This window comes from Nansenia antarctica, assembly GCF_963989245.1.
Source record: "Nansenia antarctica genome assembly, chromosome: 7".
Classification (NCBI taxonomy): Eukaryota; Metazoa; Chordata; class Actinopteri; order Argentiniformes; family Microstomatidae; genus Nansenia; species Nansenia antarctica.
In genome coordinates, this window is record NC_137677.1 from 52,453,410 (window position 1) to 52,473,391 (window position 19,982).

At 45.3% G+C, this 19,982-nt stretch overlaps 1 protein-coding gene across 1 annotated transcript; it reads right to left on the reverse strand.

Annotated features, from left to right (window-relative positions):
- Positions 1 to 11,284: 11,284 nt before the first annotated feature.
- LOC308162755 (guanylate-binding protein 7-like) lies at positions 11,285 to 19,412 on the reverse strand (the record flags this gene model as incomplete). Its single annotated transcript, XM_080536897.1, has 11 exons — positions 11,285 to 11,296; positions 11,890 to 12,045; positions 12,367 to 12,560; positions 14,420 to 14,522; positions 14,863 to 15,071; positions 15,463 to 15,747; positions 16,207 to 16,449; positions 16,895 to 17,082; positions 17,321 to 17,430; positions 17,718 to 17,845; positions 19,214 to 19,412. 11 exons carry the CDS (start codon positions 19,410 to 19,412, stop codon positions 11,285 to 11,287), a joined length of 1,827 nt encoding a protein of 608 aa, XP_080393023.1.
- Positions 19,413 to 19,982: the final 570 nt, after the last annotated feature.

Consider the following 19,982-nt stretch of genomic DNA (forward strand, 5'->3'; position numbering starts at 1 on the left):
TTCAATAACTTTTCTGTACTTATAGGCTTTTCACCAACAACCTCATGTCCAAGTTCAACATGAAGGGTCATCGCTCGAAGACCGCTTTTCAACCAACCAACCTCTACACCATTCTGAATGGTATGGCTAATTTGGAGATTGTGAAAGCAAAATCGCATCCTGTTGTGTGCTGTTCTTGTTAAATTGTTATTGCGTCAATTTCTGCGATAAATGTCCTTACGGATGCTTTTAGTCTACTAACTTAAACTTTTAAATGTGAGCTCGCAAGATCAGTATGGTCTCAAGGCTAAACTGATCCTAGATCAACACTCCGTCTCTGAGATGATTAATAAATAGGGGCCCTAAGTTCAAGAAACATACTTTATGACACACCATATGCTCTGCCTATAAAATGCGCGCTGAAGTTGCAGAAAGCATGTTTTGTGTAATATAACTATATATATATATATATGTCTTTTGGTGTTACAGCTGCAGTCAAGAAGTGGGATTCTAAGGCCACGGACCACATGATTAGGCTCGCTGTTGGGGACCACCTCAAGCACGCGCCTGGAAGATCGGGAGGTGGTGGTTACAGCACTGTAGTGCAGCCCAGAGCAGAGGTGCCACAAGCATAGAGAAGGCAACCTGCCTACCTGCAAGCGATGGTCACCCCTCAAACTCCATCCCGCCCCCTCCGCCCCTCCACATCTGCCGGCCGACTGGCCCCACCATCATTACGCCAACGCGGCTGCCATGGCGCCCGGTCACGTCTCTTCTCGATACTGGCTCCCCGTGGGGAAATTGTGTAAAATAAGGAAAGCTTCCTGAATGTGCGTGTCATCCTTGCACGCGCAGGGGCCATGCTGGTCTCTGTATCACTCCAATGTTAGTAAGTATTGTTCTGCCTTGGGAGCAGTTCTTTCTGAACGTATTCCTCAATGCATTTTATTTTATTTTATGCTTAATAAAGTACATGTGTATTTAATAAATGGTACTTGTTTTTCTTATGCAAATGTAAAATCATGTACGGCAGATTTGATTCAAGAGTTAGATTTTTTTAACAGAAATGTTCTAGGTATGGGAGGGAGCATTGTTTTTTTCCTACATCGTACATAATCAGGTTGGCCAAAAGCAGGACGTCCATCATTTGACCTGAAAACGTCTTTTCAACGAACTGAAAACAACGTATTTTCAACGAACTGAAAACCACGTCTTTTCAACGAACTGAAAACCATGTCTTTTCAACGACCTGAAAACCACGTCTTTTCAACGACCTGAAAACTACGTCTTTTCACCTTGCAACGTCAACCAAATCCGGTTGTAGAATAGACGTAGGGGAAAGTCGTCTTTTAGACGTCTTTTCAACGCAATTTTGCTCACTGGGATAGGCACTTAGCCCTCAATTACGCCAGGAAGACTGTCCCTGTAGGCTAATCTCGAATTGTCCGTCGTTTTAGATAAAGCATCTGCTAAATTGTAAAATGTAGCCTAATTTAAACCCAAAAATATAAAAACAGCTTGAAGCCTTAAAACACTCTCACGTGGGCTCTCTGAAGCTTAAACATAATCTCTTTATAAATGCCTAAAACAAATGAATTAACAACAGAAATATGATTAGGCGCATAGATTATTAATGCAACAATAATGCCCGCCACACTATCAGCTTCTCTTGGGCATCGTGTCTAGTTGCGTAAATATGTGTAGAAGATGAACAGTAAACTCTAATTTATGTGAACAGCCTGTTGTCTGTATCTTACCTTGTGCGAAATGAATCTGCTCTTTACCGACGGAAAACGGGAAAGCGCTATACAGTCCAATCGATCCATAGGAGAAAATCCGAGCCACCTGACGTGAAAGTATTTATGGGTTTAGACGAAATTGCTTTCCCCACTGTGAGATTAAATACCGTTTGTGATCTGTGTTTGTGTGTATTACACAAAACACAAAACGAACAAAACAAATAAAAACACTTGAAGCAAACCAGCAGTATCACCGGCCTGAGTCGCTACAGAGCAGCGCCACCGGAAGTAGGAAGTGGAAGACAAATGAAAGATGGCAAACACCACACACCACATCTTATGCTGGATATACAACCGGATATTCAGGACGCACATTTTTGCGCCCCGGCCAAGAAATAGACACAGCCAATTGGAGCGCTGCTACAGCTCGTGTAAGCCAAAAGTATTTGCAGTGCCATAGACTTGCATTGACCGGCGCCACGCGTCCTCCCCCTATGTATTTTAACAGTGAATTTTACACACACACACAGATAAAAATGTTTATTGTATTGGAGGATTGTTAATGAATGCTGATAGGCGCCGACAGAATATCAGCCGCATTTTGTGAATAAACAATGTTTATTTAAAAAAAAAAACTTTACAAATCGCAACTAGGAAGTGGAGGTGGGGGCGGCGCCCCAGCGCCCTCTATCGGCCAGCCGCCACTGGTGCTCCGGTATCCTGCTGGCTCCGGTGTCCTGCCCGCTGTCCCGAGTGCGCTGGACTGTGGAACTTTCTATGTTAAGCATAGGCACAGCACCTCGGCATAACAGCGATTTTTGTGTTATGCTTGTTGTAAAGAAAAGGTCTATAATGCATTGTAATGACATTAAACTAAGATAATAGGATGGTTATCATAATTTTTCAAATCTTTATTAATAAGTAATTACAGAGAAAGTAATGACATTTCCGCATTGAATAGAGCGACATAACATTTCTGTAGATGATTCTCAATGCATGCTGAAATCAAGCCATATGGCTTCGAAGCTGTCTGGTCCTGAAATCGCTCCAAACGAAGCCGTAGATAGCCCTCCCCCTTACCCCTAGCCCTCGATGAAATATGAATTGGGACACCCCTACCCTAAACGTGAACGCACAAAACGAAGCCATAGGGGTGAAAACGAAGCCGTAGGGGTGAATTGGGATTGGCGATATGATTGCCACTCCGGGGAGGAGACTCAACTTTGTCACGTCTACTAAAACTGTATTATGCACGACAGGCGGACGCTGCGGCGCCTGGGTCTGACGACGTAACCGTGAAACCTGTCCTTTCTGTGTCTGTGTCTCCTCCTGGTCCTGTGGTGGCAGAATAGGACGAGGAGGCACCTAGTCCTGATGATACTGTGTTGAGTCTCAAAGGTGTTTAGAGTCAAAGGTGTGACAACTAGGCTAAGACCAGACCTATAGGTTGACTAGGCTAAGACTAGACCTATAGGTTGACTAGGCTAACAATCAACTACATCTGCAGTGGGCTATAGCCTAGGAGGAAAATTAAGTCGACTTTAATTTAAATGATTAAAGACAGCTTTATTTGAAAGTCTGTTTTATTTTTTCAGTGATGCTGACTATCTGTGTGTACTTCTGTTTCAATAGACTAAACATGAACTTGATCCGCAATGGGCTATAATAGGCTAGACTAGCTTAGTCTAAATTGACTTGGTTGGTTTAGAGCAGGCTTATGTCATACTGTTATGTATGTGGGACTGCGCCTTTAAGAGGCACAGGAAGTTAGTGGGGTAACCCCGTGGAAACGTGTTGTTGGAGTGCAAGGAGAGCGATGTGTGAAGAGAATAAAGTTTTGACTGTTATCCAAGGTGCGGACAGTTATTGATCATAACATTGGCGACGAGGATTATGGATTCTCTACTCTCACCTCTTCCCCCGTTCCTCGCCCTGCCTGGCGATCCACCGGTCCCGTGGATTCGCTGGGGTGAGTCCTTCGAGACATTCATAGTAGCCGCCGGGTTGGCCGGTGCTAGTGACCAACGAAGAAAAGCCCTGCTGATTCACTCACTGGGCAGCGAGGGACAGCGGATTTTTCGGACTCTCGGACCCGCTCCGAGATACGCGGACTGTGTGACACTGCTCAATGGACATTTTGCTGCTCCACAGAATGTAATGCTCCGGCGGATAATGTTTCGCCAACGTCGGCAGCAGACGGGTGAGTCTATCCACCATTACGTGGCTGATCTGAGGGGAAGAGCCAGCCTCTGTAAATTCGGGGTGCTGGAAGACGAACTGATACGGGATCAGCTGGCTGAACACACTAATAACTCAAAGCTCAGAGACAAGTTGTTAATGATGCCAGACGAACTAACTTTAGCTAAAGCTGTGGATTTAGCATTCCAGCTCGAGTCAGCAGCAGCCTTGAAGTCACAGCTAGCGCCCACCTCCAGCTCTTTTCCCCCCAGACCCATGCTACTAACTCAAATGGTGGCACCGCCCACGGAGCCTTCCGAGTCCGGTTTCCCAGAGGACGGCCTCGATGTGAACTTTCCTGCACGCCAGGGTACGACAACACGCCGGGCCTGTGGTAATTGTGGCTCATCATCACACCAAAGCCGAGCCCCAAACTGCCCTGCCAAGGGGCAGCAGTGTCAGCGCTGTGGCAGGCAGAACCATTTTGCCCGGGTCTGCCGCTCTACCCCCACAACAGACAGTCCACGGCCACAAGGTACACCGGGACGGCCCACACAGACGACCATCCATTCAGTGACTGCCAACCCCCGACCGGCTAAGTGGTGCACTGTTGAGCTGGATGGGGTTCGCCTCCCACTGCTGGTGGATACGGGGGCCTCCAGGTCGCTCATGAACGCTGCCACGGTACGGCGGCTCTTTCCACTCCGAACGCTCACTGCCAACGCCGAGGACCTATATGGCTATGGGCACTCCAAAATAGACATGGTGGGCACAATCGCCTTCACTGTGCGTTACGGGACTAAGGCCCTCCCCTCATTCACCTTTCAGGTGTCTCACCAGGGCTCTAACCTCATGGGTTTTGATTTGTTTTGCGAGCTGGGTTTCACCCTCATGGACAATGTTGGATCCGCCATCTTGTCTGTTGGCTCGCCGTGGGAACAACGCTGGCCTGCTCTATTCAGCGGTTTGGGCTGCCTCACCGCCTTCAACCACCAGCCCCTCCTCAAGCCCGAGGTGCATCCGGTGATACAGCCCATACGCCGCCTGCCCCTCGCCCTACGCGACGACGTCACCGCCGAGCTCCAGAAACATGCGACACGCTCGGATGCGGGCATCATCGAGCGTGTCGATGCCTCCCCCTGGATTTCGAACCTGGTGGTGGTAAAGAAAAAGTCAGGGGGCCTGCGTCCGTGCATCGATCTCAGGTCAGTCAACAAGGCAGTGATCCCGGACAGGTACCCGCTGCCCACGGTGGAGGAGCTGGCTGCATATTTCTACGGCTCCTCTGTGTTCTCGAAACTCGACCTTCGCCAAGGCTACCTACAGGTTCCGCTGCACCCCGACAGCCGCAACCTGACAGCTTTCGTGACGCATGGCGGGGTGTTCCGCTACACCCGCATGCCCTTCGGTCTCAGCTCAGCCCCCAGCTGTTTCCAGAAGATCATGACCACCATCTTCGCCGGCATCCCGGGCGTGGTCGTCTTCCTGGACGACATAGTGGTCCATGGTGCGACACCGGACGTCCATGACGAGCGCCTGGCGAGGGTGTTGGACGTCCTCGCCAGCCACAACCTCACGCTAAATGGGGAAAAGTGCACCTTCGCCACTCCGGTCATCGAGTTCGTGGGGTTCCGCCTGACCGCCGACGGACTCAGCCCGCTACACTCTAACGTAGAGGCTGTGCTGCGCCTGCCGGCCTACTACCTGCGTTTCCTTCCCCGATACTCCATGACCACCTCCCCACTGCGTGAACTATTGAAACAGGACGCGGTCTGGGAGTGGACCCCGGCCTGCTCTGCTGCTATTCACCAACTGAAGAAGCAGCTGACCTCGCCGCCGGTGCTGGCATTCTTTGACCTGGCGAGCCCCACACTCGTGACGTGTGATGCATCCAACACGGCGATCGGGGCGGTGCTGTCCCAGATCCAGGGGGGCACGGAACGCCCGGTGGCATTCGCCTCTCGGTCCCTCAACACAGCTGAACAAAAGTACTCGGTGTATAATCCGGTGTATAATCCGTTTAATTAATAGGTGACCCTCAAACCAAACACCAGAGAATCTTGCTCTGAATCAAAACACACGCAAAACAGCGGCTAATAGATAGCAGGTAATAATAATAATATCTTAGATTTGATATAGCGCCTTTCTCAAACCCAAGGATGCTTAAAAAGGAACATCGCTATGAACATCTAACTGCATGTTTAGCCCATCACAATGATAAAAACACATAACTACACATAATTAGATGATCACACAGTCCTTGCTTTTGAACACGTCCTAAAAGGTAAGTTTGTTTACAAGCCATATGTATCACTGACCCAGTAGCCTACAGCAGACGATACAGTGAATCCAATTCACAAATGATAAGTATATAGTGATCCTAAAACTGTTGTTTGTTATTTCGAGTGGGCTCTTCAACACTTCCAACTTTCGTAATATGCCCCCCCAAAATTGGTCATTTGCACGACTTGAGAATTGCTGACATGCGGACCTTTTAACCAGGCTGTGTCACATGTAGAACTGTACAATAACATAACAGAGAAAATTACACCAGTTATATGTTATGGTTAAATCAATTAACATTTCAAATATCATAATAATGTGTGTATCAAAATAAGTAGTTTATTCCTGCCTTTCTACTAAAACCTTCAATTTTCTGGTTTTGGCAAACACACAATTTACCTGACCCCTGTTGAAAGTACAATTAAGTTCAAGGTAAAACGTAAGCGTATGTGTGGAGGACAGGCATCACATTATAACAGCTGTGAGTCTAAGGCCCAATCCCGATTCCCTTTCCTACCCGGGTCATTTTTTTAATAGGGTGCCATTTGGACTTCATAACTTGTGAAAAATAACTTGTTGATTTATCTTTATTTTAATGTTCTATTATATAAAGGACATATCTAGCTTGCTGAAAAACATAGTGGTCGAGCTCAGGCACCTAAATTGTATTTTATTTAAATTACCCTCTGTTAGTTGAATAGGGCTAACAGAGTGGACATTAACAGGGTGGACATTTTGAGTTAAAGTTAGCCTTTAGCCTGCCTGTGTTAGCATAATGCCTTGAATGACCATGAATACTTGATGAGGAATCTAATTTGCACTAAATACTTTTTTTGATTGATCTCCTCAATATTTAGGCCTAACAGGGTGGACACGTGGGGTAGTGGTGGTCTAGTGGATAGTGAGTTGGACTTGTGATCGGAAGGTTGTGAGTTCAAATCCCGCCTGAAACCACACCACTACTAGTGTGCCCTTGAGTAAGGCACTTAGCCCTCAGTTACTCAAGGGGGAATGTCCCTGTAATTCGTAATTGTAAATCGCTTTGGATTAAAAGCGTCTGCTAAATGGCAAAATTATTTAAATTACACGTTATGGTCAACCACATTAAACTCACTTGATAAAAACATCAAAATCAGATGGTAAAAGAGGTAGAAAATCACACAGCTTACCACATTTGAAATCCCCTCCACTGATGTGATGTCACCTCATGAGTGTGATGTGATTGAGAAATATGGTTTTCTTTTAAAAGGGACATTAACACAGCTTAACACTGCGAGCGCAACGTTTTTTCACCTACTTTTAGCCCGACGAGGTGTCGAATCACACGACCACTCTTCACAATGGGGGAGTGTGTATTGACGCACAAAGATCGCTGGATGGCGATGTCACACAAGAAGAGAAAATGACAAGATCACTACCTCTAAAAATGCATAAAGTTCCTATGCGCAGAGAAGCAAAGAAGCAGGGAAATTATTAGCGTAATCTGATATGAAGCTTTGAGTCAGCTGAAAACGAACAATATATATACAAATACTTATCAAATGTACATTTTGTGATATAAACACAGCTGTTTTGCATCGCGCATAGCCCGCAGCTGTATTTGGAACACGAGTTGACTCGCTGGAACGAGACAGGCGCGCGAGACTGATACACACCACACCTCCAGTGGTCTAGCACCATGGTCTACAGTGATATACAAAAAAGATATCATATACAATATTATAAATATCCGTTCGTTATATAATATTCGTTGATGAGTACAGGCATAATCAAATGTAGGCTACTGCAATATCTTTGCTGCGATAGCTATGCATGCACCACACAACGTGATAGGTACATACTGTGCAGTGTATCATTCATAACTGCTACACATATCATAATATCTTATATATATATTCGTTGATGATTACATAATCAAATGTAGCCCGCAGCGCAGAGCGCATATGTCTTATTGAGTCATCTGTATTTGGAACACGAGTTGACCCGCTGGAACGAGACAGGCGCGCGAGACTGATACAAATAAAATAAAATCAAAATCAAATTTTATTTGTATAGCGCATTTCTTACAAGATGCAACTCAATGCGCTTCACATAATAAACATTCTCAGTCAATCAATCAATCAATCAGTCAGTCAATCAATACTGACAGAGCCGCAAGCAGGCAAAAGTAAAAACCTGTACACTATGTAGCCAGGAAAATTCCCTTGCAGCCCTCTACACATAGAGCGACTACTAGCCAGTTTGCCTGCCAGCACCCAGCGGTGGGCCCCCACCCCCGGGCCCCCCCCCTCCCCCCCCCCCAGGGGAGCCCCCGCCGCCCCACCACCAGCACACCCGGCCCAGCCAAGCAAGCACAGACCACAAAGGCCCCGCACAAGGACGGCCAAGCAGGTGCCCCGGCGGCGGAACAGACCAGGCACACGGGGCAGCCGGGGGCCCCCAAGGGGAGGCCCAAGGACCACCGGCGCAAAGCAAGCAAGCAAGGGCGAAAAACCTGTACACCATGTATCCAGGAAAAGTTCCATTGCATATTATCGGCGTACACACTGTCTATAAATTTAGTGTTATATCTGCATCGTTCTGCATCCAGCATGGGCACAGGTCCTGCCAAAAGAGAATCTCAAGCGCAGTTATGATGCAACAACACAATAAAGATAAAGATAGCATAGTGATCCTAGTTCTATAATGTCCAATGTCTCCCTTAGTACAAAAGGCGACATTGAATAAGTAGGTTTTGAGGTCTCGCTTAAACATTTCCTGAGTTTTAGACAACCTCAGGCCCTCAGGTAGGGTGTTCCACAATCTAGGAGCATACTGTATGCTAAAAGCTGATCCTCCAAATCTCTTAGTCCTAGCCTCTGGCACTATTAGAAGTTCCGTGCCACTAGACCTTAGGAGTCTAGCTGGTGTGTATCTTATGAGCATGTCCACCATGTAATTGGGCGCGTCGCAGTGGAGTGATTTATAGACTAATAAAAGGATCTTAAAGTCTATTCTATAACTGACAGGGAGCCAGTGTAGTGATCTCAAGACAGGTGACCGTGTGACCTTCGTTTGGTCCTAGTAAGGACACGAGCAGCAGCATTCTGAACCATTTGTAGTCTATACAAATACATGTAGTCGATACACACCACACCTCTGCCATATACATCGGTCCCACATGTATTTATATCATCATATTTTTCAATATAAAACGGTATGATATGGCAGATATATGGTACATTGATTGCAGTCGCACGCGCCCGTCCCGCTCCAGTTCTAGTAGATCGCCGACATCATTTTATTTGATGTACACATTTCACCGCAATAGAATTCCGATTTGTGGCAAGAGACAGTTTATTCACCCAACAATTGTTTGTTCACTGCACATTATAACATGAACACAGTGAGGATTCAAACAAACAAAATAATTAATACACTCTGCAATTGGCTACTACAATGTTGCCAAAATCAACTATCTAATGTTCGAAAACGAATCTACAAATATTAATCTGCGTCTATGTAGGCTACAACTGTCTTGCCTGTTGTGTATTATTATCATTGCCGACACAGGTCTAATCATAACTGAACATCTGATAATAAGGTGAAGGGCAGTATGTATTATTCATCTTTACTTTATTGGGTGAATAAACTCAATATGAATGATTGTACAGTTGTCTATAGGCAAGAATGGGCTGAAACAAAAGTAGTTACAGTGTTAGAAAGGTTCCAATATTCTAAGTTCATGATTATTATATTTGGTTATCATTTCCACCTTAAGAGCTAAGCTGTGCGTAATATCACCTGCCACCTTAAGTGCGCAGTGCATTCTGAGCCGCATTCATTCAGAACGGAGAGTAAGTTGCAAGCTTCCATCAAGTTTCTCATGTTACAACTCCAATCATTTAGCATCGTTGTGCAGCATTACAGTGTCAATGTGCGTCACTGAATTACTGTAAGTACAATGTTTCACCCAGTATTTAGGTTGTACATAGTTGCTGTGTTGATTTGGATACTGCCGTTTTCTGCACTCTATATTAGCACTAGCAATTAGTTTGGCCATGTGCTTTCTATGGGCGGCGCTATTGCGTGCTCTTCAATGAAGCTCGTTTGGCGCAGTTCACGCTGCAGAGATTGTTATTTGAGTACTGTCTTAAGTTGGTGTTATAATTCAGATTGTATGGCAAAGTGTACTGTTAAGTAGCCTAATGTGTATGGTTAAGTTACATGTACTTTTGTATTGTAGAATGCATTTTGATATTGTAGATCAGTCCTGTATTATTAGTAACATGTGTACTGTAATACCTCTTTCTGTTTATTGCAGAACCACACATACACCCATTGTAGTGTTTGCAATCATCCTACCCATGCCTGAACTGTACCCTGTCTGACCCACTAAAGAAACCTGAACACAAAGTCAATCTCCTGTCATGTGTGTCCTGATCGACGCCCCGGGGGCGAATGGAGCATACTCTCATTGAACTATTCACCTTATACAGTCCTTTCCCATAACCTCACTAACATACAGTCTTGCTCAAACTGTAGCGAGATTAGGAGACTACTAATTGTAAATAGTAATCCACAATTATGGTTATTACTGGTGGCCTGAGGTGGTCCAGTGGTCTAGCACCGTGGTCTACAGTGATATACAAAAAAGACATTATATACAATATTATAAATATCCGTTCGTTATATAATATTCATTGATGAGTACAGGCATAATCAAATGTAGGCTACTGCAATTACTTTGCTGCGGTAGCTATGCATGCACCACACAACTTGATAGGTACATACATACTGTGCAGTGTATCATTCATAACTGTACATAGGCTATAGCCTATCACTATTGCATGGAACTTGGGTTAACCCGCTGTGAAAAAAACCCTCAGCTCCAACAAATCCGAAGGGATTGGGAGACATACTGTACAGTTTATCATTTTCATAACTGTCTGTACATATACATATCTTATGTATCACTATTGCTATATATAAACACATTACGTTACAAATATCAGTCTTATCCACTGTATCTAATTCAGCACTGAAGCCTGAAGATTGAGAACAGTGTGTGACCTTTGCGACCTCTGCTGATATAAAAGAGAATTGCAGCCTTGGAGAAAAAGATGTCAGCCGAATACCTAGGCAAATACACAGAAACACACAGAAATACTGCAAAATCGCTTTATACTAACTCGATTTTGAAAATGTAAAGTACATCTGCATAGAGTTTTTTTATTTTATGTTTGTTGTAAAGAAAAGGTCTATAATGCATTGAAACGTGAAAACACGTAACATTAGATAGATAACATTAGACATTGAACGCAGATTTATTTTTATGGTGTTCCGAAATCCGATGTGACAGGAACACTGGAGAAACAGCTGCTGTCCACAGCGTTATTTATAATTGACACTCAAGTTTAATTCAGTCAAACAAAACTCAAGTTAGATGATACAGACATTCAACAATTAACATACATTTAAAAAATAAAAAAGGTTGGTGCTGTCTACGGTACACAAATTATTATTATTATTATTAACAACACATCCATCTTTGTGACAAGAGTAATACAATATAAAGACATTGTAATGAAATTCTAAACTGAAACAAAGAAAAAACAACTGTTTCTTAAGGTGATGGGTGATGATTTATCATCCAGCACAAGGGCCTCCATCAGACGAGTTTTGACAACACTATGAGACCTATTCCTCCAGCTGTACTAAATCCTGGTACAATCATCATAACTGACCCTATGTTGCCCAATGCACTGCTCAACAAGGAAGGCTTCTCCTCCTCCTCCCTCTTCTTCTCAGCCTTGATATTTTCTATCTCTCTCTTCATCAGACTTGCTCTCTCATCGAAGCCCTGCTGATGGAGCTCTCTCTGCTCCTGAAACCACAAACAGCCCAAACACTTTTTACACTTTACATACAGGCCAGGGGAGGCCAGTGAGGAATGTATCAAACACAATTCCTGATTCTATTCCATGCATTACAATGAGTCCACCAGCCTCCACTTGGTTACAGGAATACATTAATGTAGTTCTCATAGATGATATTCACTTTAATATGACTACTCTGTTCGACTTGTACTGTAACAAAACAGTTATTTAATGTGAGTTCATCCTAACTTGAAGTATTCAACCAAAAGATGATTGATCATGTTTCTCTGACTGCCACTGTTGGTTCTTTCTCTTCTTTTGGTTCCTACCTTGAGTTTGGCCTCCAGCACTTTGTCGTGTTCTGCCATGGCGTTTCTCCTGTCTCTCTCCATCTTCTCTGTCAGTTGTTTCGTGTTCTCCTCATGTGTCCTTTGCTGGTCAGCCCTCAGTCTCTGCTGGACGAGGAGCTGCTTCTCCAGGGCTCGAGTCTCTCTGTCAGATGACTCCCTTTTAGCCCTCTCCTCTGCAGAGAGAGAGAGAGAGAATACGTTTTCCTCAGATTTTAACACATTGATTTAGTACATAAGACTTAGGCCCGATCCCGATTCCCTTTCCTACCCCTATGGCTCGTTTTGGAGTGCCACTCGCTTTGGAGCCAAGGCCTCTGAACAGAGCCACAAGGCGTAGTGGTTGAAATCTTTTCCCTATGAAATGGGACAACGCTTCAAGACCCTGATACGTCATCAGTAGTATCATAGAAAAGCATTGACGCTCGCGATTCATTCATAACTTAAGTTTTACGCTATCAATCGATCAAACAAGTCATCAAATAAAAATAAACGATACTTCATTATCAGACTATGACAAAATAACGGTGCTTTGTAGGCTATCATCCTGTGCTCCTACCCTGCCAGTCTGCACTGATATCGAGCGTTATATGCCATTAAAGGGGGGAAATGCGACATGCAATATATCAAAATTCGCCAGTATCAATCACAGATCAGCCTTAAAACACGTAACGTTAGATAGATAACATTAGACATTATTTTTATGGTGTTCCGAAATCCGATGTGACAGGAACACTGGAGAAACAGCTGCTGTCCACGGCGTTATTTATTTTGAAATAAACAGGATTGTACATCTCGGAAATGTGAATCGCGCTCCGATGACATGGTGTATTTCTATGGGGAGGCTGTGCCTGACGCCTCCATTGGACTGGGACGCCGGGGTGCTCATACAATCTCTGTGTTTGTTGCCGAGGAACGGGGTGACTGTCACCCTGTGACAAATGCCCAGATATGAAGTGGTAATAGTTTTGCTATTATTGTCCTCTACTGCTGAGCACCAAAACCTGAAGTGCGCTGGACTTTGGAACGGTGTATTTCTATGTTAAGCATAGGCACAGCACATCGGTATAATAGCAATTTTTTTGTTATGCTTGTTGTAAAGAAAAGGTATATAATGCATTGAAATGACGTTAATAGGTGTCATATGCCATCAGACATGGAAATATGTCAATATGCGCGACTGTCATGCACAAATCAGCCTGTAACGTTAGACACAGCACATCGGCATTATAGCGATTTTCTTGTTATGCTTGTGATAAAGAAAAAGTCTATAATGCATTGAAATGACATTCAACTAAGATAATATTTTTTTCTAATCTTTATTAATAAGTAATTACAGAAGAAGTAATGACATTTGTGATTGTCTTCCGCATAGCCTAGTAAGCGAAATCAGATTTCTGTAGATGATTCGCAATGCATGCTGGGAGGTAGGGTTATGGCTCCGATTCGAACGTGGTCCCGAAAAATCTCCAAAAGGAGCCGTGGATAGCCCTCCCCCTTCCCCCTAGCCCTCGATGACATATGAATTGGGACACCCCTACCCTAACAGTGAACGCGCAAAACGAAGCCGTAGGGTTGAAATGGGAGCCTTAAAGTTATCACTTTGAAGGTATTATACAATACAATGTTTATTGTCAATTTATTGCTCAATGGAAATTAATCTCTTTACAATGACCCTTCACAAGATACACAGTTTTTACATACATGCATACATAAAGAGAGAGCACAGCGCCTGTTACGTTGGGGGGGTTAAGTGCCGTGCTCAAGGGCACATCGGCCGTGGAAGGTACCTTGGATGTGGGACCTCTGGCTCACGCCCTCTTGTCAGCACCGGGGAATCGAACCGGAGACCTTCCAGTTACTGGCTGACAACTCTATACTGTTATGTCTATCGATATATAGATTTGGATGGATAGCCCTGCCTTTGTGAAGTCAAATGTTGCCTTTAGACCGTGAAACTATCGTCTTGGTCTAATGGTATACGTTTGTGTTCGCTGTGTGGGAGGCACGCCAAACCCGGTCTGTCTGTCTGTACCTTCAGCTTTCTGCTCAGCTTCAGTGAGGGATTCATCTGCTACCAGTATGGCCTGTCCAATGTTTGCCTTCCCATCCAGATACACCTTCAGTACCTCCTCAGCCTGTAACACACACACACACACACACACACACACACACACACACACACACACACACACACACACACACACACACACACACACACACCCCTCGTGTACTGAGCTTGAACCTGGAAAGAGCTGGCTTCACTATTTAGCTGTAATCATAATAATAGAATACTATACAGTATATCTCACTCAAATAAGTGAAACGTTCCCATATTTGGCTGTAATGCTAATTCTAATGAATACTGTGGTGTTTTTATGACCTACCCCGTTGTTATTAATTGTTCATGTAAAGCACATTGTATTGGATTTATCCATTAAATTTTTTTGATTGATTAACTGATTGATCCTACAGCACCTTGACCCCCTTGCCTCCCTCAGATCTGTATTCACTGGTCATCGTCGTCAGGTCCCTGCAGTACTCGCGGTATCCACCAGAGGTCATGTAAGAGCCGGATCTCAGTTGTTCCTCCAGGTCGGCAAAGATGCGTCTGATCTTGTCCTCACACACCTTCTGGGACTCCTGGTAGTTCTTCACAAGGATCTTCTTGTATTCCTCCTGGAGCACTGTCTAATGAAGCACCATAGAGGGAGGGTTAAAAACAAGAGACAACTCTTCTGTCCTCAGTCTTCTCTCGTCCTCTGCTCTCATCTGCAGCATGTCAAGAAGGTAACCAGTGAATGGGTAAGTGGCGTCATAAAGGGATAGTTCACTCAAATCACAACTGTAGTAGCATATAGCATACCATATACCCATAGTAGCAGAGTACACACAGTGTTGGTCGTTTGTTTGCTTAGCTACAGTTGAGCAATTATATGGCTTACACCTGTTCAATCCTCTCAAAACAGCAAGGGGCCAGAGGTCAATTTGGGATAGGGTTGACAGACTATACAGTACATGACCCCATGGTTTCACCGCGTAGCCGTGCAAAGTGAGCTTGGGACATCAACCCCATACTAACCACAAGCATGGCCTGGTACTTCTGTCCCTCGTCCTTGAAGGCACTATGCATGAACACAGCCAGAGCCTCTTTCTCCACTGAGCCGTGGATCTCAGACAGGTCCTCCTGGGTGTCAGTGGGGTAGGCCACAAGCTTTGTCATCTGCTTCTCGTAGTGGACCCTGGCACGCTCCACAGCAGCAGAGTTCTCAATGTGGGACAGAGCCACCACAGCGTTGTCCAGACAGGGGATCTGCCCGCTGCGGATCGCTGCCACGTACGTCTCTGCCAGGTTCCCCAGCACTGCAGGACAGAGAGAGGGAGGGAGGGGGGAGAGGGAGGGAGGGGGATAAGGAGAGAGATGGAAGGAGAGAATGGGAGGGAGGGGGGAGAGGGAGGGAGAAATGAGATGGAGGGAGGGAGGGACGGAGAGAGAGAGATGGAGGGGGGGAGAGAGAGGGATAAGGAGAGAGATGGAGGGGGGGAGAGAGAGGGATAAGGAGAGAGATGGAGGGAGAGAGTGGGGGAGAAAAAGAGAGTAGGGGTGGGAGAGAGGGAGGGCGAGAGAAAGAGATTCATAACATAATATAAAAGTGGAGAGAAGGAGAGAGAGATTCTCATCATAACAGTATACAGAAGAGGAGAGAGAGAGATATAAAGGAGATGAAGAAGTTGTTTCACTAGTAAAGATCAGACCCAGGAGACTGTCCTGAGGAGCTGATCTACTACTCATGTCTGATATATCAGTGTTCTACTACTCACGTCTGCCTGTGACTCTCATGCCCCCTATCAGGGCCTTGGTCTCGGCCTTGGTGAAGATGTGATCACAGAAGCGTCTAGCCTGCTGAACGAAGCAGGGCTCCAGGTCTGCATCAGTCAGATCTTCCATACGCCTCATCTTCTCTGCGTTGGCAGGCCGCTCGAACACGAAGCACCACCGATGAGTGAAGTAGTTCCTCAGACAGCTACGAGGAAGGTTGAACGTCTGGATTTTCTTCGATGTTCCTTGGAAAAAAACAACACAAAATGTCGAAGGGGAACCACTGCACATGTTTGGAAATGTGTCAATATGCCTAAACCCCTCTGACTTGGTAGAGGACTGTCTGTGAAAGTGAGCACCTCTCTCACTCAGAGAAAGATGAGCTAACCCCTAAACCCTATCTAAACCTAGTCAATGCTCATCTCATTCACAGAACAGCATGGGTTGCTTGCACCTAACCCCTAACTCCTAACCCCCAACACATAGTCCCTAGCCCCTAACGCCTAGCCCCTAACCCCTAGTCCTTAGCCCCTAAACCCTAATCCTTAGCCCCTAGTCCCTAACCCCTAGTCCTTAGCCCCTAGTCCCTAACCCCTAGTCCTTAGCCCCTAGTCCCTAACCCTTAGCCCCTAACCCCTAGTCCTTAGCCCCTAACCCCTAACCCCATTTATTCTTTGGTGTTCCTCTCACCCCGTTTCAGTTGCAGGGCGTTCTCCAGGTACTGGTCAGAGGTGATTGGTTGCCCGTCAATCTCCAGTTGCAGGGTGAAATCTCTGACTGTCCACACGAAGGAGGGGAAGAAACGCATGTATTCTGAGTCGTCCTCGTCTCTCTGGTTGGACTTCACCTTGATGTGCTCTGACAGTTCTGTCACATAGCTGTAGGGGGCAGTGTTGAGGAGGAAATTTACTGAGGGAGGAGAAAGAGTAAGCCATCCTTGCTCCAATCATATTGCATGTTACATCTAACCTCTCTTCCCTCATATCCCTTTCTCCCCTCTTCTGTCTCTCTCCCTCTGCTCTTCTCCCTCTCTCCTTCTCCCCCCTCCCTTCCCTCTCCTCCTATCCCCTCCTCCCTCCACCCTCACCCACCCCCCCCCACACTGTAGAAGGATACTGGAGATTCTCCAGAGCGTTGTTATCGATGGTGCCCATGCTGTTGTACACCAACGTGCTGCTCAGCAGAACCGCCAGGGCAAAGATCCAGTTGTCATTATTGTTGTCACCCTGACAACACACAAACACTTCTCAGGTATTCTGTTTACACAGGAATGTTATAGAGTTAGGGGCTAGGGAGGAACATTTACTAGGTTTGTTTGAATTCAGTTGGGGAAATCAAAGTATTATTCACCACTTTATAACAGAGTTTGTTTCATAATCAGTCGGATGATGTCAGGTAACCAAACCTCAGGTACTTTTGTTTTTCTCTCACACACACACACACACACACACACACACACACACACACACACACACACACACACACACACACACACACACACACACACACACACCTTCTCCACGTCCCCCAGCCCCTCTGTGTCCAGCAGCACCAGAGTGTGGTCAGGTTTGTTGGGGTGAGGCACACACCACATCCAGATGCCCTTAGTCTTAGCCTGGACGGCGGCTCCCAGGGCAAAACCTGGAGGATGAAAGAAGAGGAAACAAACCATTCCTCCAATGTTCACACAGAGACTCTTTATAGAGTTGGCTGAATGGGAGATGTTGACACCGGGATGCAGCGGCATCCTATGATAGATAGTGTAAACCATGGAGCATAAACAGCACAGGGAGCTCAGTCTCTAACATGCTGAGAGCTGAGATATGGTCCAGATAGAAACCAGCTTTTAGACCCAACAGCCTTATTATGGTTTGGATGGACCTCAGGTCTTCCTCCTGATGGAAATACTTCTGTTCTTTATTTTCAAAAGAGAAATGCTAAACTGCATTTTGTTGTCTGGTACTTTGCAATGACAATAAAGTTGAATCTAATCTAATCTAACTGTTGGACTTTGTCAATCATTTCAAACATGTCATACTAAACGTTTGGCTGAAAATTGGGTTTAGACTTGAACCCCAAAGTAATAATGTGCTGTGTTGTTGTGGGGTGTAAGAGGAGCTGAGAGACTGAAAGAGAAAGCAGAGAAACGTCAGAGTGATAACAGGATGTGTAACAAACGGTGTCAGGCCCCAGGCCGAGCCCTCTATCTCACACACTATCTAGAAGAGCAGAGTACGATGTGATCAAGATGGGAGGAGGGGGAGCAATACTGTTTTTAGATCACTATTTGCACTTCTGGTTAGATGCTAAACTGCATTTCGTTGTCTGGTACTTTGCAATGACAATAAAGTTGAATCTAATCTAATCTAATTCTGTGGTGTAGCCTGCTGCTGGTGGAGGTAGAAATCAGCATGGAACAGAATGAGGAATGGTATCATCAAACACGTGAGTTTGATAGCATTCCTCATTTAACTGCATGGATTACAAGGAGCCTGTCCATACAAGGAGCCTGATTCCTACCTCCTCCAGCCTCCACTATGTGAGCCTGATTCCTACCTCCTCCAGCCTCCACTATGTGAGCCTGATTCCTACCTCCTCCAGCCTCCACTATGTGAGCCTGAGTCCTACCTCCTCCAGCCTCCACTATGTGAGCCTGAGTAGTCCGGGGGCCACACTTTACAATCAGTTGTCCCTATATTCATTTTGTAATAAGAGAAAGTACAAATGTGGTCAGAGCATTTGAAGACTGTCTGTGTCCCAGGTCATATTCATGGCTGAATAGCAGTTGTCTGAAATGTTTTGCACAATTCTATTAGCTAAGGGGGCATTATATGAAAACATAGACGAACGTTTGTCTAGTTCTTCACTGGTTTCACATTTCTTATATCTCTAATTTGTTGTGTTATCTTTATGAATGAATCACAACCATGGAGTGTTTGGCTATGAATGAAGAGGCTATTGTTTGGTCCATGACTTAGCCTAAAAGCTATTAAATACAGATTCACTCACCTTTAGTCTTCCCAGCCAGCTTGTTCATGAGGTAGGACTTGCCGGTGCGGTACAGCCCAACCACAGACACCACCACCACATGCTGGTCGATCCGGTCCAGGATGTCCTGAGAGCTTGGGACCACGTGCAGCCTCCCGTCTCCATCGTTCTCGATCAGACACACCGGCTCCGGCATGGACACTGTTCTGCTGCCTGCCATGACGGTTCTGCACACACACACACACACACACACACACACACACACACACACACACACACACACACACACGCGCACACACACACACACACACACACACACACACACACGCACACACACGCGCGCGCGCGCACACACACACACACACACACACACACACACACACACACACACACACACACACCATTTATGGTTTTCTCCATGAGCCAAGTGTGATTTTATTGCATTGTTTCCGATTCCGACAATGACATAAGATACCCAAAAATATACAGACTGTTGTTTGACTTATTACTTGACAGTATATTATGTATTGTATCATTATTCTATTTGTACTTGATTCCTATCATTATAAACTCCTCAAAAAAAGTTTGGAAACGTTATTTCGGTCGATTATTCCTCCCCTTTAGTAATACATACCAATTGGTATTGTTTGTTATATCGTTGGAAAGCCTGATTAGTCACCTTTACAACGAGGTACAACTTGTAAGGATCATGCATTCGTGGAAGGAGCAACACAGCTAAATGGGTGGCCCAAAATCCCCTGACTAATCAGGCTTTCCAACGATATAAAAC